Consider the following 27,565-nt stretch of genomic DNA (forward strand, 5'->3'; position numbering starts at 1 on the left):
GTATCTCCCTGTCCCTCTGGGGACTTTCAGACAGTTGCAGGCAGCCCGTCTCCTTATTGGACTCAGGCCAGCGAGGCCTTGATGGGATCAGGACAAAATAACAACGGAGGCACAAGAAAACGGGCGCCTTGTTCGCCAGAGCACCTGGCTGGAAATGCCTCCACAAGGCTGCCCTCGGTCTGGGGGGTGCAGTGAGGGGCCTCTGGCCAGCAGGAAGAGCAACAGCTGCTGCCACCCTGGCAAAGCTTAGAAAGGCAGGAAAGGAAAACCGGCAGAGAACTACTCACCACGGGAATGTGCAGCTTGCTCAAAGGCTTTCCATCCAGCAAATAGGAGCCGGTGTAGGTGACGTACTCGGCGTAGCACTGGGGCGCTTGCGGCGTGATGTAGCAAAGGATTTTCCGCTTCTCCTCGATCTTCTTCCGGATTTGCAGGTACTCAAAGTAAGGGTTGGACCGGTCACTGTGGTATGGCTCAATGTCATCCAGCTTGATGGTGTTGACGATGGCGGCCAAAGTCTGCTGGATCATCTCCCGGGTCTGCTGGGTGGTGGTGTTGATCTGCTGCTGGATCTGCTGGCTGGAGCGCTGGAACCGCCGCTTCCGAGGGTGCTGCGCCTGGGCGTCTTCCTCTTCGGCCACGCGCCCCTTCGCCCTCGTGGAAGGAGCCGAAGCAGGTGGAAACTCCTTCTCGGAAGCGGCAGCAGCGGCAGCAGCAGCGGCGGCGGCAGCAGCAGCGGCATTCTGCTTGTTTTGATTGGCCAGCATTTGGGCTCGGTTTCTGGTGATCCGCTGTGGGATCTCTTCTATTTTGGGAGCCTTTGGGGGTTCGGGAATCGGTTTGGGGACTGATTCTGCAGCTTCCAGCTGGACATTCCCTTGGGGCACCTCTGCCTGAGAAGAAGCAACCTGGCTGGTGCCCCTGGAGGCCTCCTGAGCCTCCATGCTCTCAGTCCTGTCCGCTTGGCTGAAACAGCCTTGAGAAGCATCGCCGGACGCAGGAGCAGCTGAGGAGGGTTCCTCCCCGCTAGCCTCCACCTCCTTAGGCTCTGACTGCATGAGATCTGCTGATGCTGCATCCTGAACACTCTGGGAGGCCTCCGGTTCTGCTCCAGTCTTCTGCTCTGGGGGGCTGCGGACGTCCAGCCCCACTTTGGCAGAAGCCTCCTCTGGCTCCTTTTCATCCCCTTGCACGTCAGACTCCCCAGGCGGGAGGCTTTGTGGATCCAGACTCAGATCCTCCTGGTCCTTTGCAGCTCCCAAAGGAACCTCAGCATCCAGAAGAGGCGCGGTGAGGGCTTCGGAAGTCGCAGGGGGGCTTTCTTCGCCTGACTCCGCCATTTCCACCTCTGGAACTTCTTTCGCTTGGAGCGGCAACTCTGGCAGAGAGAACGGGCCCAGGTCCAAGTCATCTTCCGAATTTGTGAATGGATCCGGCCACGCAACTTGTTCTTCTGGGTTTACAGGAGCGATGCTGCCGTTGTCTAAGAAACTCTTTTCGACAGCATCCACCCCTTCCGCCTGGGCCTCTGCTGGCGGCAAAGCCCTGTCCGATGCTTCTTCTGGGACAGGCTTGCAGCTGCTGAAAAAGGCATCCAACCTGGCCGGGGGATCCACACAGGGACCTTGTGGCTCTGCGGACACTATTTCAGGCGGAATTGTTTCTTCCGCATCTTCTTTTGCTTTCTCGAGCCTTGGCTCAATAGCCGAAAGGGGGTACGAGGTAGGGGAGCTGGGATAGAGCGTCTCTGCGGACATAAAGGGCACCGGTGTGGCGGGGTGCATGGTCTCTAAAGAGCAGAAAGGCTTTGGGGAATCGGGGCGATGCTGGGGAGACTTAAGAAGCAGCTCGGATCCCATCGACCAGCTCACGGGATGTTCAGGAGGGTTGCCAATTAAACCGGGTGGCACCGGAGGATGTCTCTTTGGTGTGAGCTCCCAGTCTGTGCTGCTCTGCTCTGGCATGCCAGCGTCAAACTCGTTCTCCTCGATTGGGGGCAAGAAGCTGGTCTCTGGGGGCATGATGGCAGCCGTTGCCTGTTGATCCTCTGTAGCATCCATGGCAAGATCAGGAGGGAGAGCGCTTTCCACAGAAGGGGCGAGCAGCTCATCCCTGTGAGAAGGGGAGGACTTGGCTTGCAATCCAGAAAATACACTTTCGGGGGACTGAACAATGTTGCTAACAGTTCCGGACGTGCAATGCAGCGCCTCTACTTTGGGTGATGGGACTCCATAGTCTGGTGAATAATATTCTGGAGATAAACATGGGAACTTTTCAGTAGGAACAGAAGGAAGAGGCAGCTTCTCCTCCATCGAGTGCTGGACTGGAGAATCGTAACTAGATGTGGCTGGGACACTCTGCTGTCTAAAAAATTTATCTCCAACACTGAATTCTTCTTCTGGCGCCCTTCTAATATCCACAGAGATCGACCGATGGAGATTTGTGGAGGGGATGAGCCTTGTTGGGGTCTGACTTGGATTCTCAGAAAATCCACTTGAAGGATTTGAGTATCTGTCAAAGAAAGACGGAGAACAAGCATTCATGGACATAGTAGAGATGGGGAGGGAATGCTGAGAATCAGCACAGTCAAACATCAGATCTGTGTAATCTTCATTGCTGCAAGATGGAGTGCGTGGTGTCTGCATCACCTCTTCATAGCTTGGGCACGAAACAACTGAGGCCGGTGTGGGAACGCCCGTCGGCCTGTGCTGATCTGGCCTCGGAGAAGCAGGTAAGATTTCCTTCAGTTGGGGGCCAGCTATCCAGTCCTTGGAATCCACCCCCACGGCAGGCTGGGTCTTGATCTCGGGAGATGCTACGGGAGCCAGTGGGCCGAGGTCCTTGAGTTTTCTGTCCTTTAACTGGGAGTCAAGAGCTAGTGGTTTCTTGGTGGTCAAATCCAGACTCTTCTTGCGCATTTCCTCGTTGGCTTTAACTTTGTCTTTTAATTTGGGATCTCCGGATCTGTGCCTCATCTTTTCCATCTGTTTCATTCTCTCTTTGTGCCTTTTGTGGCGCTCTTCAATCTCAATATCTTTTTGGCTCAGCATCCTCTCAAAGCTGGTCATCATCAGGTCCCCATCTCCCAAGAGTTTTTCCCGGGGCCGGATGTCTCTTTTACTGCCCTCTTTGGATAAGACAATTTTATCATTTCCGTTGCTCAACTTAAGACAGTCAGATTTTTCCTTTTCTTGATTTTCTTTCAGCCTTTCCTTTGCTTTGAGTTCGTTCAGCTTGGAGGGCTCTTCCTTAGATTTGTCTTTGAGGCTGACCCCTTGCGAGGCTTCTCTGTCTCTGGCAAACTTCTGCTCCTCCTTATGGTGCTTCTCCCTGTGCTTCTCCCTCTCGTCTTTCCACTTCTCTTTGTGCCGGTCTCTCTTTTTCTTCTCTTTGGCTGCACCGAACGCGTTGGAGCTGCAAGTTTTTTCTCTTTCCATTTTCTTAGGAAGTTCTCTTTCGGATTCATTCTTGTCCTTTTTTTCAGGAAACAGGTCCACTTCTTCTTCAGCCTCAGCTTTCGTGCTGTACGCAACGCCAAAGCCTTCCCCATCCAGGGCAAAATCTTTTTCATGCTGAGCGGCCTCCTTCCTGCTGCTGGAGTCTTTCAGCTCGTCTGCTTTCTCTTTCTTCTCTGCTTTCTCTCTCTTTGCTTTCTCTTTTTCGTGGCTCTTTTTTGATGAAGAGGAAGAGTGCCGGTGCCTCTCCTTCTCCTTGAGCTTCTCTGCCAGGCAAGGCAGTGGCAACGACTCCTTGTATTTTTCCCCAGAGGTGTCTGCGAGGGAAAGACCGGAGGTCTCGAAGAGACCGCCGAGCACGGGGTCTTGCGCTCGGTCGGTGAAGCTGTCCGAGGAGATCTCGCTGATCTTGTCGTTGGAGTCGTCCCGGTATTCGTTGAGGGCTTCTTCCTCCAGCTTCTCCAACAGGCTCTTCTCTGCCTCCCCACTCTTAGAAGAACGCTTCTCCTTGGTGTACTCCCTGTCCGGCTTCTCCTTGTGTCTGCTTTTAGCCTTTTCTTCTGCCGCGTGTTTCTTTTCTGCCTTCTCAGGGAGCTTCTGTTTCGTCTTCCTTTCCTGGCCAGAGTCCACCGAGATTCGCTCTTTCCGGTCTTTCTCTTTCTTCTCCTTGTGTTTCTCGAGGGAGCTTTTGTCTCTCTTCTCCTTCCCTCCCTCCGAGGGAAGCCCTTTCTCCTTCCTCCTCTCTTTAGATTCCTTCTCTTTCGCTTTCTCCACAGAATGGGGCTGCCGGTCAGAAGAATATTTCCGATGCTTGTCGGAGACATAAAGGTCCCTCTCAGCCACCACGCCGTCCTCTTGGTCTTGCAGACCGTCCAGCCGGTGCATTTCGCTGGCCAGGCCGTCCCCCGGCTTGAACCCAGTCAGAGGGTAGTCGTCCTTCTCGTCCTCACTTTCATCGGTGAAAATGTCGAGGATGTTATACCAGCTCTTCTCCCTCCCCTTTTTCTCGTGAAAGTCCTCCCGGTCTCCAGAGCAGATCTTCTCCTTCTTGTCTTTCGCCTGATCTAAGGAACTCTTCCTCTCTTTCTCCTTGCTGTGCGGATCTCGGTGTTTCTCCTTTGGGTCCTTTTTCTCTTTAAAGCTCCTGTCCAGTTCTTTGTCCTTTTGGCTTTTTTCAGATGGCGTCTTCTCATTTCTCTCCTTGTCGTCCATTTTGGATTTTTCTTTGTACTTCTCTGTTTTTGATTTTTCTTTCTTGTCCTTCTCTGGAGCATCCTTTCTCTCCTTCCCCGAGTGATGCCTTTCCCAGGTTTCCATGTTTTTCCCGCTGAATTCTGGATCAGGTTTTTCTTTGAAAAATGCTTCGCAGCCGTAGTCTTTAAACTCATCCCTACAGGAGTCTTCTTGCTTCACTTTAACCTCTCTTCTCTCTTTAGAGCCATCAGGCAACTCCCTTTCTTTTCTCTCTTTAAAGCTCTCAGCGGAATCCTTTCTTTTCTTTTCGGGCAGATAATTGGGAACATTTTTATGCTTCTCGGTTTGGTCCTTCTTCTTCTCGGAATTCCTCTCGGCGTATTCTCTTTCTTTCTTTTTAAGAAACGTGTCTTTTTCGTTACGCTTTTCGCTGTAGTCTCTTTTGTCTTTTGTTTTACTTTCGCGTTTCTTGTCTTTTATTTCCTCCTTTACCGTTTCAATTATTAATTTTGCCACGCTGTCATTTTTTATTTCTCTGTAGTCCGTGCCCGGTGAATCCCAACTATCCTCTCCTTTGAAATCAAGAGAGGAATCAGACGACAAATCTGAAAACCACCGATCTTGCTGGTCATCCGAAAGGCTAAAGTTTGTATCTTCGTTTTCCAAAAATTGGTTTTTACTACTAAATTCTTCAAATGTCGCTTCTTCTCGGTAACTTTTGTCTTTTTTGGATTTTTCTTTCTCTTCTTTCACTGGCCTTTCCTTCTCGACCCTGCTGGGTTTTTCCTCCTTTGGCTCGTTTTTCCTCTCGGCCTTGTCCTTGGACTTCTTCTTCCTCTCCTCCTTGTGCGCTCGAGGCTTCTCCTCTTTGGGAGATTTCTCCTTCGCGGGCTTCTCCCTCTCCGCTCGGCTGGCCTTTTCTTCCCTGAAGGGTTTGCTGACGTCTCTACTCGCCTCCTTCGCTTTTTTCAAGGATCTCTCCTCTTTGGAATTTTTCCCAGCTTCCTCTTTAGCCAGCCACTCCTTCTCTTCAGATTTGGTTTTCAGAAATTTGTCCTCCTTCTTGAAGTGCTCCCTCTCGTGCTTTAGTGCTTTGAGCTTGTTTTCAGCCTCCATCACCAAAGCCTTTTCGGATTTCTGCTTAGAGTCCTCATAATCGAAAGAAAAAGCTTTGATTATCTTAACGTCTTGGCTGGCGGGACACTGGCCTCGCTCCTTGTTTTTGTGTTTATGTTTCGTTTTATGCTTTTTTACAACCTTCCCCTCCTTGTCCAGCTTTGGAATAGCTCCGTCAACGTTGCCATGGAATGAATTCTTCTTATCCACCACCACCACCATCGCCCCGTGCTGAGCTCGCTTCTTGGGCTCCTGTTTCTTCCTCACGGGCTTCAAGGATTCTAGGCTCGAGTCCTCGGAAGTGTAATCCGACTCGCTGGTCAACCTGGTCCTTGTGGAATCGGATAAGGAGCTGACGTCCGACCAGGCTGGAGAAGAAACCGTTTTCCAATTGTCCGTCCGCCAGTGCTTGGAGTGCTGATCCGTAAGGGCCGAGTTATGCTTCTGGGAGGCCAGACTGCCGTGGGAGGAGGCGGAGGAGGCGGAGAGGGAATTAAACAGGGAGGACTCCTTCAGCACCAGCCTGGAGTCCTTTACACAGGTAGGACTTTGTACAGAGTCTCGGTCGTCCTCCTCGCTCTCCAGGTTTTCACTTTCAGATTCGGAGGAGCAAAACTTGTCATTTTTTTTGCCAAACCGAACTTCTTTGCCTTTGGCCTCCTTCTTGCGTTTCTTCTTCACCTTGTTTTTCTCTTTCTGCTGTTTGGCGCTGGGGGGTTCTCGAGCCTTGTTGCTTGCCGGGCTGGGGTGAGTGGTCATTCGCAACTTCTCTCCCCCTCCCACCGTCAGGGCGCCATCTTCTTCGTCAGATGTATCGGAAAGTATGCGATGAGCTACTTTCTTTGGTGCGGTTGTGCTGTTTTTAGTGTAGGTTTTAACTTCCATCTTGGGAATGGAAATGAAATTATTTGCTTTAGTCTCTTTCCTATAATCCTTCTTCAGCAGATGCTTGTCGTCAACAGGGGGGACTCTGTCCTGCTCATCGTCCTCGTCGAACTCATACTCATCCTTCACGGGCGTGATGGCTTTGGGAGGCTCCTGGTTCTTCCCCTTGTGTTTCAGGCCTTTCTCGAACTCCGAGTCCGTGTTGTTGCCATCAATGGAGCTGGAGGGCGCAAATGACGGGGCGTCTTCTTCCTCCGAAGTCTCTGCAAAAGCAAGAGCACCAAGGCAGGTGAAGGACAGCACCTACGTACACCTTCACTTACCGGCGTTCTCCACCGAAACCTGCTCACAATACCTGAGTGGACAATCTATCTTCCATGCGCAAAGCATAGCTGGGGCTGCTCTACCTATACGGAGGTCTGAGAGGTCCTCTGGGGTAAAAGGCCAAAGCTGCACAGGAAATCAATGGCTGGCATCCATTTGGTGCATCTGGGCAAAAAGGGTGCAAATCTAATAAGAGCTGTTGCTGTGGATAACATCCATTTCTTTCAAAAGGGGGCTGCCTGTCTTTCCAGCGGCTACAGTGCCAATCTACGGTTAGAGACGCAGTGCAGCCCTGCCCCTCGCCTCCACTGCCTCGCTCCAGGAACCCCCAAGCGCAGCCTGTGCAGCAGACAGAGAGGTCTCCAACCCTGGGGCTTCACTTGCACAACTGCCAAAGCCGGTGTGTTGCCACGTAATATTGATAGGGCCTTTTAAAATGATTCAGTGCATATTTATCTCAGTAACTGCTACAAGGCTTTTGTAAGTGGGACAGCTATCGTGCCTTTGTTACAGACTCTTCACTCCTGGAGTTAGGAGAACTTGGGAAGAGGCATTTTAGCTTTATTGGGGAGATCAGTGCAACCCAGTTCTCACACTGCGCACATCTCCAAGTGACTATGGAGACGTGCTAGCAATAGTGTCCCCAAATTCTCTCAGCAACCCCCCCCTTTTTCAAGAACAGACGAGTGTTTTATTCAACTGAGCCCACCACTGTTAAACCTTCCCTCTATCTGCATCCCGATGTTGCTGTGTGGTTTGCAAAAGGAAGCAGCAAATGGCCGAGAGGGTGCCTTCTATAGAAGTGCGGGAATGGCAGGGATGAAATTGGCAGCTCAGAGAAAGGTCTCTTATTCCATTATTGCTCCAACTTTATACATAAAATGCCAGTAGAGCTTCTGTACAGAGCAGAAAGAGAGGTAAGAAACAAAACACCGAGTTGTACTTTCCATGTAACTGATCCTGATCCAGCCTTCGTCACTGTGTTGCCCTCCTTCTTAGAACTGCTGGCCAAGAATTCTGGGCATGGTAGTTGCAGTTCATTTAGAAGGCGGTAAGTTAGGGAAGGCCACCCTAAACAGGCTGCTCAATATCACAACTGCTGGGCAAAGAAACACAACTGCCTTTCTTCTCAATTCTATGAACTTTAGAATGAAGAATTACAAAGCAGAGATTACACATTGATGCAGATTCTTCCTGTGGAGCCTTTCGAGGGCTGGTTCTTCAGAGATGAGCTGTGGCAACCACAGAGAAACAGCATAAATGTCAATCTCACCAGGGCGATCCTGTGACACGTGTGTCAAAGCTGACATACCACAATGTTCTGAATGACACGCAAGCCCCAAAGAGCTTAGCCATCACTGAACTAGGGCCAAGGTCATTGAAGGGAAGAACTGAGCACTCCTGTGCATTAAGCAGTTTGGGCTCTTTCCACACCCCAGGATCAGCAGCAAAGAGACACGATTCCCGAGTATAATACTGGTTAGTGAGGGCTGAATGACGTTTTGATCAATTACACAAGCCTTGTTATATTCCACCAGACCACAATCCTTCCCGATACCTATTTATATCCCTGCATCCCCCACAGATGTACCGGGGGTTCACCCCACCTGCCACCTCTTACCTGTGGAACTCTCTTCACTGGAAGGATACGCGGCCTTTCCCAAGAGCAAATTCACCATGGTGGGGGAATTGGCTACTTTTAATGGAGTCTCTCCCCTCCTGTTAAGTTGTTGAGGGTTTCCTCCATAATGTAACAACAATTTCACCACCTAATGAAACAAAATTTTTAGTCAGGTGCTATTCTCTAAGAGAAGGTTAAACAGCATAAATTAAAGACCTCCAAGGTCCCTTCCAACATTATCTTTATTATTATGTCAACTTCAAGCCTGATCATCTACACAAATTTGTCCCTACCAGCTTTTATTAATATAACCTGACGTCTGCAGAATATAGGTCACAACTCAGAGAAAACACACTTTTCAATACTTCACTTAAGCCCTCAGCTCCTCCTTTGCCAAGGAAGGTCTTTGGAGGCCACGGCCATTCAGCGTGGCCCATCCCAGGCTATGGGAAGCCTTGGTCTGACTCCGTGTCAGCCTCCTTTAGGCTTACACACTTTGTCCCCTGATCCAGTTGATCTGCCTTGATCTTCAGAAGAGCAAAAAGGCAGTTGCGCTCCAAGGACCTAGAAACAAGGGCACTCCGGCATGTTGGGGAGGAGAGGGTCAGTGAGACAGGAGCAGAGAATGGCCTTATCGCAAGTAATGAAAGGAGGGGACGGATGGAAGCCACAGGCTGGAGAGCTACCCTCTGATGGTGGCCTGGGACAACCTGGAAAAGAGGAAGAAGCTGCCCATCCAAGAAAGCCAGAGCTGACCTTGTAGTGTCCATTGCTGGCCGCATCGTGCAGGGGAGTGTCATCGTCCAGACCCTTGGTATTGACCTCGGCTCCTGCAGCAAGTAGCTGTTTTGCAACATCATAGTAACCTCGGTTGCATGCCTCGTGCAAAGCGGTCCAGCCTGCAAAAGCATGTATCAATCACATATATGAGACACGTAGAACCAAGTTCCCATGACCATCTCTCTCCCACACAATGCATCAATTGATTAGGGCAGCTTGCCTGGGAAAAGAGTTGCTAATTTGCACTGGGTTAAATTTGGAGAAACTGGATACCTGTCTATTATTTAGCCCTTCTTGGCTTTTGGGTTAGTAATGTACATAATGCAGCTGGTTGCTCTCCAGGAGAACTGAAGGCAACAGAAATTTAGTGCACTAAAACTGTACATTTATTTTTCTTAAACATTCAGAGGAATATGTCTGCCGACTTCTGCTCAGGTGTAGTTTTGACAAGGGGTTAAGAAAGAAAAATAAGGATTGCTCTTGCTCGTGGCTGAATGGCCAGCCATGTAAATGCACAGACAGAAAATGCTGCCCAAGGAAACTCGGATTTAGCTGCTGGAATGCAAAGAGTGATGTGTGGAACGTGTGTCTGTGAGGCACAGGGAGGGAGATGGAGGTAACTCTGCCAGAAAGAAGCTAAAGAAAGAGCTCAGAGGATAAAAATGTTATTGTTTTACTAGACAGTTACAACATTGAATACGTAACACATTTAAAGTGAAGAGTAAACGTTATTCAGAAATGTTCCAATTCAAGGTATTCTGTGATCTTTTAGGTTTTTTTTTATCTGTCTCCTTTTTTTTAGACCTGTCTCCTTTTTTGGATTATAAAAATAATGTTATGGGGCATAACCACACAAGATACATGGGTTTTGGTCTAGAATTTACCTCGCTTGTTTTCAGCAAGCTGTTGTGTTCTCCTAATTATCAATCTGAAGGCTAATGACACATTTGCATCCCTTAGCTTGGTAAGATTTGCCTAGTTTTACCTGCCTTTTAGTAGCTAATCCAGAGAGGTTACCTGCAAAGTCTTTTACATTGACATCGGCACCCTCGATGATCAGTTCCTTGACACGCCGGGCATCTCCCCGGATAGCCGCCCGATGCAGCCGAGTTTCTCCACGTTCATTTCTCTTGTTCACTTTATCTTTGGTTTTGGAGGCAGAATTAGGAGTTCCCTTCGGACAAACTGTAGACTGAGAGGGGTGCTTTGGTGTTGTATCCACTGTTGGGGGGGGGAAACAGAAGGAGGGGCTTAATTAAGGCCCAAACCCCCAAAGCCTTTGGAGGGAGCTAGGCACAAGAGCTACGGGCAGACTGAAGGATGTGGGGGAAGGAGGGGAGGCCTCTGGGGGGAGACAGTAAAGGAAGGCTGGGATGAGGCAACTACTGTAGGAAGCGGCTGTGGAAAAGCATCTCGGACACCAGGAATCAAGAGGTGCCTCTACTCCTCTGATGCCAGCACAAACTCTGCCAATCTCCGATGCTTGTCAAGTTCTGGGGAGGGTTTGCCAGACCTACGGGGGGGGGGGGGGGAGAAGCACCAGCATTCTGTTAGAAAGAAGAAGCAGAAGCAGCGATCTTGTCCCCACCTGGACTGTTGGCGGATTCTTCTGCTGTCATCTGCATGAGGAGGGCCACCTGCTGGCGCTCGGAGAGCGGATAGCCTGCCCGGATCCCCGACAGCCCCATTCCGAAGAGCAGGCTGGGCTTGCGAGTTGCCGGTTCCTTTCTGATCCTCTTCCGCTCGGGACCTTGTTTTTCTGTTAGGCCAAAGAGACACAAAAAACAAGCCTTCGCACAGCCCCAAAACCGTTCCGAGAGCAGTTCTTAAGTTTATTCTTTCCACAGGGTCAGATTTTTTTTCCTTTCCGGATGGATGGCCTCCGGCAGGGAAGTTTCCATTAAGACTTCTGCAAGCAGGACTAAGATCTACTGATGTCAAGGTGGAAAGCACGTTCTCTGGACAAACAGTCCCTGAGACCCGGAAACCAGACTAAGTGTATTCACACACACAATCACTACATTTGAGCAGGTGCAGGCTTGTCTGAGGACCATAACCTTCCTCTTCTATACCGAAGCACAAATACAGCACGAGAACAGGGGTAGATTTTCCTACTTAAATAAAAGTGTAGACATTTACTGTTAATATCCAACTCTCAGAAATCAGCTTAGTGCCCAGCAAATTCTGATTTGTTTTAAAAAAAAATCTCACTTTCAACCAAAACCAAACAGAGAAAGGGAAACCCCTGCCAAGCCCCATGGCTTCATACTGTTGGCAGGGGGCGTTCCGCTTTCACAATCAGTGAAAACTAGAGATCCTCTGGTCCAGAAGGTGGAAAAGATCTCGTTTCAGCTAGAGAGGAAAGCCTGCAGATTCCCGCCTCAAGACCTCTGTCAGAATTGGCAGCAGTTTTAAGGAATGGAAATCCTGGAAGATCAGAGAGGATCTGACAGATGGCAAAAGGATCCCTTCCATTCCCATGTTTGTCAGGTGCCTCATCCTGGGGAGGAGGAGGGGGAGGAGGAGGAGGGGGAGGAAAGCGCTCCATAATTCAGGCATTCTACAGCCACCAGTCAGCCTACAGGAGTTCTCGCAGAGGGACAGAAATATCCCAGAAGCCAGGGAATACTCAATCTAGAAATGAATAATAAAAACCAAAGGGGGTTATACCGCACTGCATGTTAAGGTGCTTTTATGCGTTTTGGGGGGGAATCAGAGGATGCTAAGGAGAGTTACAATATCTGATATTACAGAAGCGTTTGAAACAGCTTTTTAGGGTGGAGAATGGGGAAGACACCTTTTCCCAGAAACTTAATACTGAAATTCGGTGCTAGTAATATGGAATTTCCCCCTTATGGGATGCCATATAAATCCAGAATGCCAGAAAATGAATAAATAATTGCTCATTCTACAAAAAAAAAGAGGCCAGCACATATTCTCAGATTACAAATTACATAGAACTCTCTATGGCAGGGGTGTCAAACTCGCGACGTCACATGACGTCGCGTGACGTATCGGAGCTTTTTCCCCATTGCCGGCAATGGGGTGGGCACGGTTTTGTTGTGATGCGTCAGGCCCATGGACCAGCAGTTTGACACCCCTGCTCTATGGGGGGGAAAAGCCTGAGTTACACTCTAAATAACAGACTGTTGTGTCTCAGCTGTAAGGGATGACCAAAGCTAATTGACCGTATATAGCCGGGACAGGAATCCAAGGAGAAAATCAATGGAGAGAGAGCAGATCCATTTCAGGGCATCTTCAGGGACTCGCTTCTTCTGTCCAACCAGGGACTTCTTGGAAAAGCCACCCTGCCACACAAACACAGAGTGTGGTCCAAAACTGCAAAGGTGTGCACTGGCCAAAGAAGATTGGGACTGCCTGCTCTGCTCCAGAACCATTTGCCAGCTTAGGCCATTTTTAAGAGTTGTTAAAGAGACAGAGAGAGAGAGAGAGAGAGAGAGAGAGGGAGAGGGAGAGGGAGAGGGAGAGAGAGGGAGACAGAGGGAGAGAGAGGGAGAGAGCCTCTGCCTTGCTTGGAGTCAAGAGGAGTTTTGGCAAAGTCAACCAAATGGAACGGCAAGCCCCAGAGTTGGCCTGGAAGCAAGTCTGTATGTAAACAGGAAGGACGGGGGGGGGCAGACTCGAAACTGCAGAGCTTTGGCCATCCTCCTCCTTCTGGGTCAGATTTCAGAAACTGAGACAAGGGAAAAACCCTCTTCTGCTGGGGGAGGGCAGCAGGAAACTGCCCCCCCCCGGCCTTGCTAGCTGACCAAGGCTTGCTACTCCAGCCTCTGTAAAAGAGAAGAGAGGCTGAGCAGGCCTTCCTGAATCAGAGCAAATTTTTGCCAAGAACAGCAAAATACTGTGTGCTTCAAAAACTCTCTCCACAAAGTTCAGGTTGCTGACATCCACTCTGCTGCTTCCAGAAGTGCAGAAATTTCTGAAGTAAAACATTAGTTCAATGTTGACTTGGAATTCATTTTCATAAGCCAACAGCAGGGCCACTTTATCCCAACTGGATCACACTAAATGTCATCCATATGTATGGAAGTTACGTATCCAGAAAGTTCCTGTTTAGAAATAAATGGAAGGAAAGTGGCTGGTCCATCAGCTATGTCTGAACTAGGTGATGTTGGGATGGGCTCTGAGGAAGGCCCATTATAGCGTCCTCAGACCTTTTAATCCAAATGAAGCTAAGCATATTTTCTTAGAAACTCTTCCTCCCAAGTATATTCTGCTTTTCCCAATTATAAAATCTGCTAAGGCTTGTTCCAAAGCTATTTTTTCAGTTCTTTGGGCAAGAAACGGCATTAACCTGACGAAGGTGGTTAATGTGAATGAAGCCCTCCCATTGGCCTCCCCGGCCAGGCAGTTCTCAGCTTCCCTGGTCGGTCTTTTGTCCGGCCTGCCCTAAAGGTACCAGCGTGCGGGGAGTGGTGGGGTTGTGCATGTACTACCCAAAGTATGATACCCAGGGCCACTCCTAAGCAGAGATTTCTTGAGCTGCCAGAAGAATATGAACGATCCCAGGCATGAACCAACTGCCCGGAGCTGCTCTTGTCTTGATGCAGCTCTCCCATCTCTGGCTGCCCCACTCAGGCAGGCCGTGAAGAGGACACCCAGGCACAGAGTTGAAAATAGGAAACTTGCTCTCCTCACTGCACAAAATCTTAGTAAGCTACTCTTTTTTTTAGACAAGGTCCAGGCAAAAAAGTGTCTTGAAGTCACATGTCTTACGTGCTTCACACTAAGTTACGGTAAATTAAACTTTGGGTTTCTCTAGTGAGGGCAAATCTAGTAGGAGAGATTCAAAGGTATCTTTTTGACTGGCTCCAAATATTCTCTTCTGGGTTTAATATGAAGCAAACCACAGGCCTACTAAAGCAAGGAGGCTAACTGTAGAGAGCAAGTCAAGACAGGAATAAAGAGCTAAGCCAGGGAAAAGGCGGTGCTATATTTCTATAGTAGCGCAGAAGATTTAAAAACAATGAAGCTCCTCGTGACTTACAAAAGGGCAAAGGGTGACATCAGAAATGCAGACTGCTGATCTCCCAAATCCACTTCTCTGGTGGTATGCAGAAAGGCTCCCCCTCCTTTCGTTTTCAGAAAAGCCAATTTCCAGATGCACAGCCTAAGCAAGATCCACACAAAGAAACCAGAACGGTAGGCAGAACAAGGGGCAAGGATAAAGTCCCTGGGAGGAAGAACACAACAGGCTTCGTGACTCTTGTCTGCAGCTTCACGTGCAGAGCGGCTCTTTGGCCAGGGACTGACTCTTGGGCGCCCCAAAAGGCCAAACCTGGGAAATGGGCTTTACTCAAATGGAGCCAGGCCCAGGAGGAGGAAGCTTATACTGCAGCTTTTTCTAGGCCAGACATGTCAAACACAAGGCCTGGGGGCCGGATTCGGCCCGTGAAGTGGTTTCATGTGGCCCGCGAAGCCATCCTGGAAACAGTGAGGGAACGGCCCCCACTGCCTTGGCCCTGGCCCAGAGACCCTCCTTCTGCCAGAGACCCTCAGATCTGTCCCACTCCTGCCCAGGTCCCCATAGGCACCCTTGATGCGAATGATGTAGAGCTGGCCACGCCCACCCAGTAAGCCATACGCACTCTAGCCACGCCCACCCAGTAGGCCACGCCCACCCAGGCCACACCCACTGGCCCCCTGAGGGCAACCGCCATGCTGATGGGGCCCTCAATGAAATTGAGTTTGACACCCCTGCTCTAGGCAGTCACGGATACTACAGGGGGCCTGGAAGGGGACAGGAGAAAGCCCCAAGGGTTTGCTGGATGAGACTGGCGTAGAAAACATAGTGCATCCACCCAGAGTGTACAAAACACACAGATTTAGAGTGGGAGGAAATGCAGCAAGATCTTTAGCACACAGCAGCAGAGAAAGCAGGAAGACGACCAGTGGAATGCCCCATAATTCAGGCAACACCAAGGAAGAAGATGGGGGGCACAGTAGCACCCTCAGTGCAAAGGTAGCAGAATACGCTAAATCCAGTGTGGGACCAGAGCGAGGAGCCAAATCAACAGAAGCGGGGCAGGGTGGAAGCAGGTAGCTTATTTGGGAATTTTGTTCTTTGGGGAAAAAAATAAGACATAATAGCCAATCCTAATGCAAAATAACAAACACACACACAAACATTCCCATCAATTAATAAAAAGACTGCATTCTTTGCAGAGGCAGACTATGAAAGTGACATTAGCTCCCAAGCTACTCAGTTTAGGGCCTAGAGAAGAAGCGAGCACAGCTCCAGGGCTTCTAATGGATTTCTCATCAGGAGAGTTTTCCTAGCATGCCCAATTCCATTCTCATTAAAAGGCTCTTCAAGTATTTTGTCTACAGAAAATCGAACCATCAGCTTTAGACATAAGCAGCAATAATTTCAAGGGGGTTCAAGCACTGACAACTAGAGGTGATGATGGACACTGGGTGTGTTGGGTGGATGTAGAAGTGATTAGCCAAATATCGCTCTGATCTTGCAGCTGAAAAAATACTTCTCTGGGATATGAAATTACACCAGGAACTTGGTTTTATCCACCAATAGTATGGACCAACAAGTATTCTGTTTTGCAGAGACAAAGACATTCCTTGAAGGAATACTGCCTAACAACTATTCTGAATGCTTAGATACGCTTTTAAAAATATGGACTATTTGTCATGGCTGAAATAAAAGCAGAAACATGGTCATTCAATTGTTTTGTGGAATGTTTCCTATCCCTGCTCAGGTTCCTAAAAATTCACCCGTTGCCAGGAAATCTGAAATGTTTTTCTTAGGCCTACTGTTGCCCATTAGGAAATAAAAACAAAAATCATTTCTGATCCCTTTCCAAAAGTGAGAACTATTCCACATTCTTCACAAGAGTAACTATTAACGGAGAGAGGTTCCTCCTCTCAGACTCCAAGAGGGACCTTCTCCTCCCAAGGCCAGCTTCTCAGTGCCACCCTGCCAAGGAAGGGCAGGCTGATTTGTGCTCTGCTGTCTGGCCTTAAGTCCACAATTAGCATCACGGGGTGTGGCCTAAAAAGGAGAGTCTCAAATATTCAATTAATTCTATGGTTGCTATGTAAGAGCACCTTTTGAGTTTTTCCCTTTTCCTTTTTTAAAGCCGAGCACACTGAAGAAAGGGCTGGGCAGGACAGTCCCACTTGAATCAATGGCTGCATGGATGACACTGAAGTCAGCAATGAAAAACGCACAAGTGAGATTCCTGCACCCCAAAACATTTCTCAACCAGCCAGCAACCTGCTTCTCGTGATTCTCCACACAATTAATCAACTAGTGACTAATAGGTTTCTTCCCAAAGAAGCCAGTTCAACCTATTATCAACAAGCCCAAGATGTTTGCTTGTTGACAGAACGTATATAGCCGCCTACCTTGTATGATTCTACGCAGCTCTCTACTATCAATAAAAACAAAAATGCCCTTCCCCTTCAGGTGCCAGACTGAGCAGCTTTTTTGGGGGGGGCAGCAGTCAAAGGAGATGGGAGTCCATCTCATTCATCCAGCGCTGCTAACCCACTAGTTGGTATTAGAAACGCAGGCAATGATCAGCGCAGAGGACCATCAAGGCATGCTCAGATGAGTAAGCCAACTTGTCTCCATCGTGTCCTTGTTCTTTCAAAGGATTTTTGAAACCAGAGAGGGTAACACTTCAACTAAGGGACATATTGTGGCTTGGGTTTTGTGGCTCTACACTTGAGGATGCTGGGTGGTAGGCAAGACCATGAAGACAGACGTGACCTCACTTTCAGCTTGGCAGCTCAGGAGAGGCATGGCATAAGAATATTGTAGTTAGCTTTGATTATCTTTTTATGAGCTTCTGTGGCCTGGAAAAATTAGCTCCCATGCACTTAATTCTTCTTCATTATTATTCCATTGATAGTCTATCTTTCCACCAAGAAGGCAACCAGGTTCCTCTTGCAACTAGTTATATCTTTCCATGCATTATGTACCAATGTGAATATCTGAAAATCTTTCCTTCAAGTTTCTGCTACTAATACGTTGAAGCCTGTTTTAAAACCTATTGCAGAGGACTAATGTTCTAGATTGCATACATTCAGCTTCTGTCTCATCAGAATTTCTTGGGAAGTTCTCAAATGCAATAGTTACATATACTCTTTATTATTAGAGGAATAATAAACCAAGCACACACAAACTTTCTTATTGAAAAAGTAACTGCAATCATGGATGACCATGATTGGGCCTTGAAAGGACCAAGAAATGCATGATCTACATACTTATTCACCCCCTTTTTTGTGATGTTCCCTTCTGGGGAGGGATAGAACAGGGCCAAACTGGAGCAGGGGGGTTGATTCTGGCCTTCCTTCATAGCATAATGGTTTTACTTCTGATCATGCTTGCTATCCCAGCAGTACTGAAGACTGAAAGAACCAAGAATATTTGTCTCACCATCTGGAGTTGGAAGCTTAGTTCTTTGCCACTCTCCTATTCTGTAACATAAAGTCCTATTTTGCATTCTAATTTGCCCTTGGTGAGAGAGTCAGCTCTGGCTTTGCACAACTTTTCTCCAAGGATGTAAAAAGCCAGTGCTTAAAATACCTCCTGTGCAGTAATGGCAACTGCAGTCTGAAGCTGTTTCTCACATGATGGAATGCTTCCACATAAGGCAGGGGTCCCCAAGCCCTGGTCCGTGGACCGGTACCAGTCCGTGGCATGCCAGCAACTGGTCCACACAAAGCCCCATCCGTGGAATGCAGGCAGCACAAAAAACCAAGCACTCTCTGGTCCGTGGAAAAACCATTTTCCATGGAACCGGTCCCTGGTGCCCAAAAGGTTGAGGACCTCTGACATAAGGGCCCCCCTGAGCCTATCAGAGGCAGCCCCCCCCCGGAAGCAGTACAGTCCAGGCTGTTGACCGGAATGGGACCACAACTTGCTGTCAACTTGCCACGACCAATTCACCACGGGACAACTTGCAGCAGGACAATTCACGATTTAATTACGTATTTAAAATAATTTTTAAAATAATTTTAACTTTCGTCATTCACATTTTATTTTGTCCCTCCTTCGGCATCCTTTCTTTAATGATTCTATTTGATTATTTCTTCCATAGGAGAGTAACTCTTGTCCCACTGCACGTTGGCCGTGGCGAGTTGGCTGCAGCAAGCTGGCTGAGGCGAAAAGGCCGTGGCCAGTTGTCACAGACCCCGAGTGGATCCCCTCCTCCTTTCCCAGAGCTTGGCCTCAGTGAAGGAAGCTATCAAGTAGGAAGGAGAAGCTTGAGTCCATTTCTCCCCACCTCCCTGTTCAATTCAGTCCCAGGCACAACTCTGGACTTTTTTAAAGCACAGATTGAGTATTATTCTTGAGTCAGCTATATTGTTCCAGACAGCCGCAGCATCAATGCCGCTATCTCGCAGCAAGACCCCGGCACCCTTGGCAAACGTTCAGCTTGAGACAGGAATCAACAGGGAAGCTGCAGAATACAGGCTAAAGGGTAAAAAAATAAAATAAAATGGGGGGGAGCAGCTGGGCCTTTTCAAAGAGAGCAGCTTAAGGCCCGGGCGGAATCTGCAGCTGCTCGAAGGACATTTGGAAAGGAAGGTTAATGATCAACCTCTAACTAAGCAGGGCCAAGTTTGCAAGATTACCACATTCTATTTTCCTTTCTGAAGGTTTCCTCTCCCCCAGAGGCCATTCCCCTTTCTTACCTAGGATCAAGCACCGCTGCATTCCGCTCTGCTCCAATATAGCCAAATCTGACTTTCCCAAACCTGCCAAGAGCATTTCCTTCTCTCCCCTGAGGGGAAAGGCCCCAGGTGTGTGTGCGCGCGCGTGCGTGCGTGTACACGCACACACACACACACACACACACACACACACACACACACACACACACACACAGAAGGACTGCTAAGTGGATCTGGTGAAGAAGACAAGACTCTTTCTTTCCTGGGGATATAGAACCCTCTCCTCCATTTATGGTGTGGGCTGAAGTTGCCATTTGTGTGCGTTTCCCTTTTTCCATCTTGGACAAATTCTCAAGCATGGCCCACTCTAAGAATGCTGAACATTGGTTTGACGCAAACAGAAAGAGACCATTTCTAAGAGATCATCCAATAATAATCAATATGGAAAGTAAGAGGTAAACACACGAGAAAAAACAGCCCAGGTGTTTAGTAGCAGAGCAGGGCTGTAACACTCTCATTAGCAAATAGAATTCTTCCTTTTTTTAAGCTTCTGCCATTTCTTTTAAGTTTCTCAGGCCACAACCTCCAAAACAGCTTTTTATATTATTCCACCACAACAATCAGCAACTCCCGACCACTCTGGAAAATCAATTTAGAGTAAATTCTTGGTTTAACAGATGTCAGTTTAGCAAATGTTTGGTCTGCAGGACAACAGTTTTGGATGGGTGGCTCCTACAGTTATAACCTCTCCGTGCATTTGTGCAATCTGGCCAGCACTGGCTGTCTTCTTTAAACAAGGCATATTCTTCCATGCAAATTCCAGGTGAGGGAGAAAGGTGTGTAAAGATCAGGAGAGAGGAACCCAGGAGTGGCACCAGCAAAAGGGAGACGAGGAGGGTGGGCAGGCCAGAGCGGAACAAGGCAGGGAAGATGGTGGAAAGGCTGAGCAAGCTGGTGAGGTGGTGGACAAGCCCCGGGGCAGAGAGAAAGAGGTGGGGATTCTTCCTGCCCAGCCAACCCTTCCTTATTGGGGGAGCAGCGGGAGAAAACAAGGGTTCTTGAAGAGCCCACAAATCTTGCACCCAGAATGCCGTTCCTCGGAGATTCTTCTGAAGTCCCTACATTTTATTTCCAAATAGGGAAAAGGGTCCCCCCCCTTTAACAGACTGTTAAACTGATGCTTTCTGTATGCATTACCAGTTTCTAGACATTCTGGAAATCAAAAGGGCGCCATAAAATGGAAATACCTCTGTTTTATTAGAGAAAAACTAAGGAGTTTTCAGTGTTAACTATGTCTAATATTACTATTCCATCTTCCTAGCCAGCTCAGGCTGAATTCTCTGACACTTCCCATTTTAGGAGAAACAAAAACCAGGACTCATCTTTCGCTGCTCATACTGTGGACTTAACATAATGGTATTGTCCTTCTGAAGCAAAGGTGGAACACAAATAGAGCTTTTACACTGCAAGCAGAAAGTATTTTTAAGGCACATATTTCCTAGGTCTAAGGCATCTAGAAAAAACATTTGCTGCTCTACAACTCCAGCTTTTCTCATTCATTCAGGAAATCTATTAAAAGTTGTGTTGGATTTGGAGTGGATAACCTTTCTTGAGGCTTGGGCCAAACGTAGCTTTTGAAGGGTGTGTGTGTGTGTGTGAGAAGAGGGTCATAAAAATAGTTGGTAGAACTTAGATAAACAGAAATAATTAAACAAATGAATGGGATTGTTGCCCGATTCACGTGCTTTTCGTGCTCTGTTCCATTAAAAGATCTAACTGAGCAGCAATGCAGCCTGCCCTCTGCCCTGAAGGCTGGGAGAGGATGGCGCAGATGGAATGCCTCAGCTTTAAGCATACAGAACGGAGGCCTAATTAGGGCAAAAGGCCATCCTTCCCAAACAGTCAAGACAGGAGAGACTTTGAGATGTGCCTGTCATTACCCAAAAACTATTATTTTTCTGGGGTTCTCATGGAAGCCAGGCAGGTCTAGCAACCAGTTGAGTTGAGGCATTGAGAAGCTGATAACAGAGGATGATGGTTTGTCACAGCCCTGTCACCACCTTTTTAACCACCATTTTCCTTGGCCTGTGGATGGCTGTGGCAGCCAAGGAAATGGTTTCTTGGAGAGATACCAGCAGCTATGGAGAGTGTGAGCATGCTGGATCTAAAGCACCGCTGCCCACTTCAAATCTGAACACTGCAGACCTCTAAAAAATGGTCCCATGCTCCAGTGGCCTGAAGAGCACCCCCACGTGAGGAGCCTCAGCACTTCAAAGACCTAACTTGAGGAGTATGTCAGCCATCTGTAAGCACTCCCAAAACAACAAAGCACAAAACAAGCAAACCGCAGGACTTGATATGCATTTACAGGAAGAAGCCTACGAATCAAGCAAGAGGTTTCTGGCATCTTCTCGGCTGCTCTCTGACTCAGCCAGAAGCCAAGGAAAGCAGCAGCCCACCAGAGTAGATACAGAATCTGGGGAAGCTTCTTCTGCTGAGAAACTGCTGTGGAGAAAGCCTCCCCACCCACCGGCGGCTCTCTTCAAAGGTACAATCCTGTGGCTGCTCCCTTCTGCTGATAAGACCTCTCCTCCCTTGCTGGGCTTAAAGCACGCCGAGTACCCGTTGTGGACCTGGAAGAGCTCCAGGGCCTTCTCTTCAGTGTACGCTGAAGATTTGCTGGAGGCTGCATAAGTAAGAGAATTTTGTTTCATTCTGTCCTGGATGTAGCAGATATAATTATATGTGGAATCAACTTGCAGAAAATGGGAGAAAAATAAGGCAGTTATTTCTAGCCGATTGTAAAGACAGCTGGGAAATGTAAGCACAGTAACATAAGAAGTGCAATATTTGGATGTCAGAAAAGAGAAGTTCTCTTTTGTACCTTCTCGCCAGATACCTGTTACCACTATTTTCTTGGTGGTATTTTATATAGAATAAAGCAGTCAGCTGAACTAGGAGTTCTACATACGTCACCCCAAAAAGAGGATTATCACTCAGACTAAAATCTAGCAACTGCTCCTGAGCCTGCTAAACCATATTTCAGAAGCTATTAAGATATAATGAAGTTTCTAGTCATACAGAATTCAATCAAAAACAACAAAAACAAACAACAGAAAGCCCTATTCACATTTCATACCGTTACCTAAAATCGCAAGCAGTTTATGATTTGAGTTAATATTTAAGGATCACAATGTTTCACGCAGAGATGACAACCTTGTAACAAATTATAAGACGGAAATGATGCGGACTTTAGCTGGATTCTTAGACAACATCACAGTAATTCTCTATTCACACTAAACCAAGCACTGGGTTGCTATCCTACAACAGCCAAACAGACTCCATCAAGCTCCAAATTTCATGTCCATTTGTTCTCTTAGTTTACCACAGACATGACTTGCCATTTCCACTGCTTCCTGAGCCACTGGAATAAAATAAAGGCTTTTCCTTCTTAGTACGAGGGCATACAACAGCAACAGCACTTAGACTTATATACCGCTTCGCAGTGCTTTACGGCCCTCTCTAAGCAATCTACAGAGTCAGCCTCTTGCCCCCAACAATCTGGGTCCTCATTTTACCCACCTCGGAAGGGTGGAGAGCTGAATCAGCCCTGAGCCGGTGAGAATCGGACTGCCGAACTGCTGGGAGTCAGCAGGAGGAGCCTGCAGTGCCGTATTCCGACCACTGCAGAACCTCGGCTCTTAGGGAATTCTGGTCCAGTGGTAAAGGCACCAGGCTAGAACCGGGAGACTCTAGTCCTGCCTTAGGCGCAAAAAAACACAGCTAGATGACTTGGGTTGAGTCCCCAGGAGACTGAGAGTTCTAGTTCCACCTTAGGCATGAAAGCCAGGTGAGTGACTTTGAACCAGTCATTCTCTCTCTTTCATCCCAACCCACCTCACAGGGTTGTTGTGGTGGGCAAAACAGGAGGAGGGGGAGCATTTGGTATGTTCGTCACCTTGAGCTAGCTCAGCACTACAATCCCCCCCCCCAATTGCATACCTCTAAAAGAACAGTCAAGTGTTTGGGGAAGTTAAAAAGGACTCTGCCCAGCAACCCAGCAACCCAGGCAGGGAGCCATAAGCCTCTCGGGTTAGGGTTACGTCACCATGAACTCAGAGAGCAAAACTCTCGGAGAGCAAAACTCTGCGTGCTGGGGTATGGTTAGGAGGGCACTCACTTTTCTAGGCTGCCCTATCTATGTTTCCTGGTAAAATCCCATTGGAGGAAAATTCCACTTAGGCCTACGTTGTGCTGAGGAAAAAGGTAAAAGGTTGCATTCTTCCTCCTACCAATGACAGATTTGGGGACACCCCCCCTCTGAATGACAGCTACCTCTGTTTCCAGGCCTGATGATGGTTATATTCATGCAGGAACGTTCTTATTTGCCATAAATGCCATCGGCTGCTAATTTCCAGATGAGGCCATGGAGCTGCCAACTCTGTTCTGCTTATTAAGGACCCAGAGGAAAACCAAAAAAAACCACCAACCAGTGAAACATTCAAATTCTCACTTTTGATAGACCTAGAAGGACACTTTGCACTGGGGGGAGGGCAAAGCTTTGAAAATGCAGAGGCAGACAGCTAAATTCCAACTAAGGGGGCGCATTGTGGAAAGCGAAGCTGCCATCCGTGGGACTCATTTAGCTACTGAACAGTGTTCAGGACCAACGGTGGCTTCTCAGCATATGACAGAATAAAACAGGTGACAATCTACAGACACTTATTTCACCATTTATGTGTGAACATTCAGCACAAAGGGCTAAAAGATAGGAGGCAAAGAGATTATGCTTGCAAAATGATAATCTGATGATTATACATCTTATCTCAAAAATTGCAGCGCTTAATTTTTTGGCACTCTTGAAAAGATACAAATTGACAGACGAGAAAAATACCAAAAAGAGAAATCAAGGTAGTGTTTTATTTGAGATGGTATCAAAAGTGGTCTGCATAAAGAATGTGCCTATTAAAATGGGTGCAGATTTGCTGTTCAATGTGGCTTTTCCACATCCTGCTTAGAGACTTGATCTTTGTCCAAACCCACTGAATTTTGAGACCAGTTTTAAATAATATCATATTGTATATTCTTGCCTGTATCTGAATCTTTTTGATCTCCATTTGTTCCAACAGTGAAAGGTAATTTCCGTTTTGTAGCTCTCTCCTTCACTTCTTTGCCACCATCACTCCGGTCCAATTTTGGAGTCTTGGTTAGAGAAACTTTATCTTTATCCTAGAAAAGAAACAGAAAAATTAGGATTTTCACAAAACCCCTCAAATTTGCTATCAGCAAGGTTGATTTTCTTAAGCCAAGTTGCTATCAAGCTACTGTCCACAAAAAAATGTACGCTTGTCTGCACATCCCCTCAGCTCGTGGCAGTAGCAAGACGGTTGTCAAGCCTCTTACTCCTAGTCTATGGAGATGCCCAGTCATTCATCCAGGTTCTCTGTGCAGCTCTTTTGTTACCTCAGAGCAGGGGCCCTTGGAGCGCCTCGGCCCAATTCACAGGCCCCTCTCGTGGGTCCAAGAAGGAGTAGAAAAGTTTGCTGAGGACACGCGGCAAAGCAGAGGGGCCCCCTCCACAGGAAGAAAGTCTACATGGGCATCAAGATCCGTCACAACCGAATGAGAAGGGAAGCAAATACAGGGACATTGCACAGATGATCTAATGGTAACTTTTAAAATGATGCACAACAGCCCATCTGTGCATGCCTAAAGTAACAAAAAGAAAGGGCATGTGTTGAAAAAAAGGTTTGCACAGGCCCAACTGCCGAGCGCCGCCTGCACTGATTCTCCAAGGCTTTAGGTGGGATGTCGGAGGTTGCTTAGCTGCCCTGTTCCTTGCTGTGGATTGAGGATGTGGTGAACACTTTCTGATTATCAGCTGCGCTTACTGAATGCTTTTTTATATCAATGCTTTTGCTCAGCAATGTAACTACTGACCAACTATTCTAAATACATTTTACACAAATTCAAAATAAACAGGAGGTTCTAAGTAGTTATAAGAAACAGAAATAGCTGAAGTTGACAGTCTGCACTGGGCCTTCAGGCTTTTTAGCTGGGTCCTTGCAGAGCTGAAGTGGGCTTGATTAGACAAACTACTATTTTTCCAATAACAGTATACACCAATGTTTGCATCGTAGGAAATGCAATTAGAAACATGTTCAGGGTTAAAAGCAGCACATTCCATTGTAGAGAACAGATTGAACTAAGCACATTAAAAATGCTTGTTTTTTTAAAATCCTGATTTATTGACTCACTCTGGATTGCAAGAAGGTTGCTATTTTGGAAGGCCTCAAAAAGAGTTTCCCAAACCCTATTATGTTAGACACAACTTGTTATAATCAACTAGACACCTAGATCAGTTTACCTGGAGTTTTTTTTTTTAATAAAACTTGTGACTCACACACTTAAGTCAACAACTTCAGAAACACATTAGGGATAAATGCTACGATAAAAATGTTTCAGAAGCAGGCTGCCCAATAACTATTAGTTATCCTCAGGAAGTATTCACTACTTAACGTTTTCTAAACATGTTTAAGAGTGTCCTGAGTGCTAGATGGCTCCATCAGCTGATCTGAAAACACTTCTTAATAAAGTTGTGCCTTAAATGAAGACTACCATTTCCCCCAGGAGACCTCCTTTCCGAGGAGCCACGGTTCCAGGGCTGCTGTTCAGAAAGAGTGAAGCAACGACAAAGTCCTGCTTCCCGAGCAGAACCGAAGGCCAGTTTTTAATCCTCGGCAGTGGGCAAAAGAGGAAGAAGCGCTTACAGACTCAACGCCTCAAAGACGGTTCAGAGCACTTTGCAGGTAGTCTTGGACTCACGGCCACAGTTGAGCCCAGAATTATGATCGTGAAATTGTTATGGCCACTAAGCAAGGCACCCCGGCTCTCCCCACGGAAGTCATGTGGAGCACGGGCGGCGAGGGGGGGCTGGAGTTGCTGGATGAACGGTCCGAAGGGGGGGACTCCCTGGAGGGCCCCTCTCGGCGCGTCTTCCCTCAGGATCCCTCAACCGACAGGCAGGGCTGGCAAAAGCTGCCCCAGGTGGGTCCAGGTCCCCTCCCGGCGTCTCAGCCGGGCCTCCCCCATCTTCGGGCAGCCTTCCTAGCAGAAACAAGGAGGGCCCCTCCCCTGGTCAGGAAAGCTCGACTAAGACCAGAGACCATGAGGGGAAACTATTTCCCAACCTTGCTGAAACACACAAGACAAAAACAATCTGATTACTTCTCCAATGTTAACACTGCTGCCTTGGGGGGGGGGGCGGGGCGGGTGTTAGTATGAAAATTAGCTTCACTGTGTCTCTCTCGGCTGCCGTTTCCAAACTGCAGCATCATCCACAGCAGCATCTTCCATCAAAGCCACTCAGGAATCCCACGTCTATCTATGGCAGAAAGGCAACTGCAGGCCCTTCCCCGCGGCCTTGGCATAGACTGATGCGTCATTAACGCCCAGAGGAGGTGATTTTGGTACGTAAGGATGGGCATATAGTCCTCAAAAAAGCAGGAGTCTTAATTAAATACCTGAAGCTATGATTTCATAAATTAATAACATATTTAAAAAGCTCCAGGTTAAGAATCACAGAATGCCAGCAACGACACTTGGGCTAAATATACATATCCAAAATTACAATTCCCATACTGCCATTGTTTAAAAACTGATTTCAGTGAGTGAAAATTCTTAGCGTTCTCAATATCTTGAGAAACAGATTATTCTGAATCCTTTCTGAAATCAAAATTACTCATCCCATCTTCTATTTTCTCCACTTAATGAAACCATAATTCGTGGAAACAACTTCAAACCAGTGAGCAGTTTGCCAGCATATCCTTTTGAAATAAACATTATTAAAAGGATAGCATGGCAAAGTATTATCTACATTTCAATAATGGATGTGGTAACATCCACTAATTTATCAGGCTTTGAACAGAGATTAAATAAATCATGGAAAAATAGGGAGTTCTATCAAGAAAAATTAATTCTTGATGGGTAAATGGAACTTCATGTTAGTCTCATTCCCACAATTAATTAATTAAATGTATAAGTTGCCCATCCCACATGTATAAGTCTGGGTGGCTAACAATTAAAAGCAAAATAAAAACAGAATAAAACAAGCACATTTTGAACATGGTTTAATCAATGATTAAGGCTCATATCTCTGCTTTTAGCCACTAGCAGCATTGTGATGTTTGATACTCACACATACAAAAAAGGGCACAACTTACACAAAACACCTATTTCATTATTTTGATGAATTATTCATTCTGCAGATACTTTTGAGATACATTATGATCCCAACCATGATGGCAGACAATCTAGTCCGGCTTTTTTGGACTTCAACCACATAAAAGTTTTATTTTATATCTAAAGAAATAGGTGCACACTCATTGCACAAAACTTTGCAGAACGAGATAAAGAAAGCCTAAATCCCAGTTATACTCCAAGTAGAACAGTTCCACCAAAATAATTCTGATTGCCATTTCCAATTATCGGGAGGGAGGAAAGGAAGGAAGGAAGGAAGGAAGGAAGGAAG

General features: G+C 47.3%; 1 protein-coding gene across 4 annotated transcripts in view; it reads right to left on the reverse strand.

Annotated features, from left to right (window-relative positions):
* ANKRD11 (ankyrin repeat domain containing 11) overlaps window positions 1–27,565 on the reverse strand; it is a 99,066-nt gene that overhangs the window by 7,468 nt on the left and 64,033 nt on the right. For all 4 annotated transcript variants that reach the window (XR_014493397.1, XR_014493398.1, XM_083370384.1 and 1 more), the window contains exons 3-8: window positions 24,126–24,264; window positions 10,964–11,134; window positions 10,393–10,596; window positions 9,352–9,494; window positions 8,596–8,743; window positions 288–6,913 (exon numbers count right to left, since the gene is read on the reverse strand). Coding sequence is in view for 2 of the 4 variants with exons in the window: in XM_083370384.1 (XP_083226510.1) it covers window positions 288–6,913; window positions 8,596–8,743; window positions 9,352–9,494; window positions 10,393–10,596; window positions 10,964–11,134; window positions 24,126–24,264 (7,431 nt within the window). In the remaining 2 variants the exon portion in view is untranslated. The remainder of the gene's footprint in view (window positions 1–287; window positions 6,914–8,595; window positions 8,744–9,351; window positions 9,495–10,392; window positions 10,597–10,963; window positions 11,135–24,125; window positions 24,265–27,565) is intronic.

Source organism: Vipera ursinii, assembly GCF_947247035.1.
Source record: "Vipera ursinii genome assembly, chromosome: 10".
NCBI lineage: Eukaryota > Metazoa > Chordata > Lepidosauria > Squamata > Viperidae > Vipera > Vipera ursinii.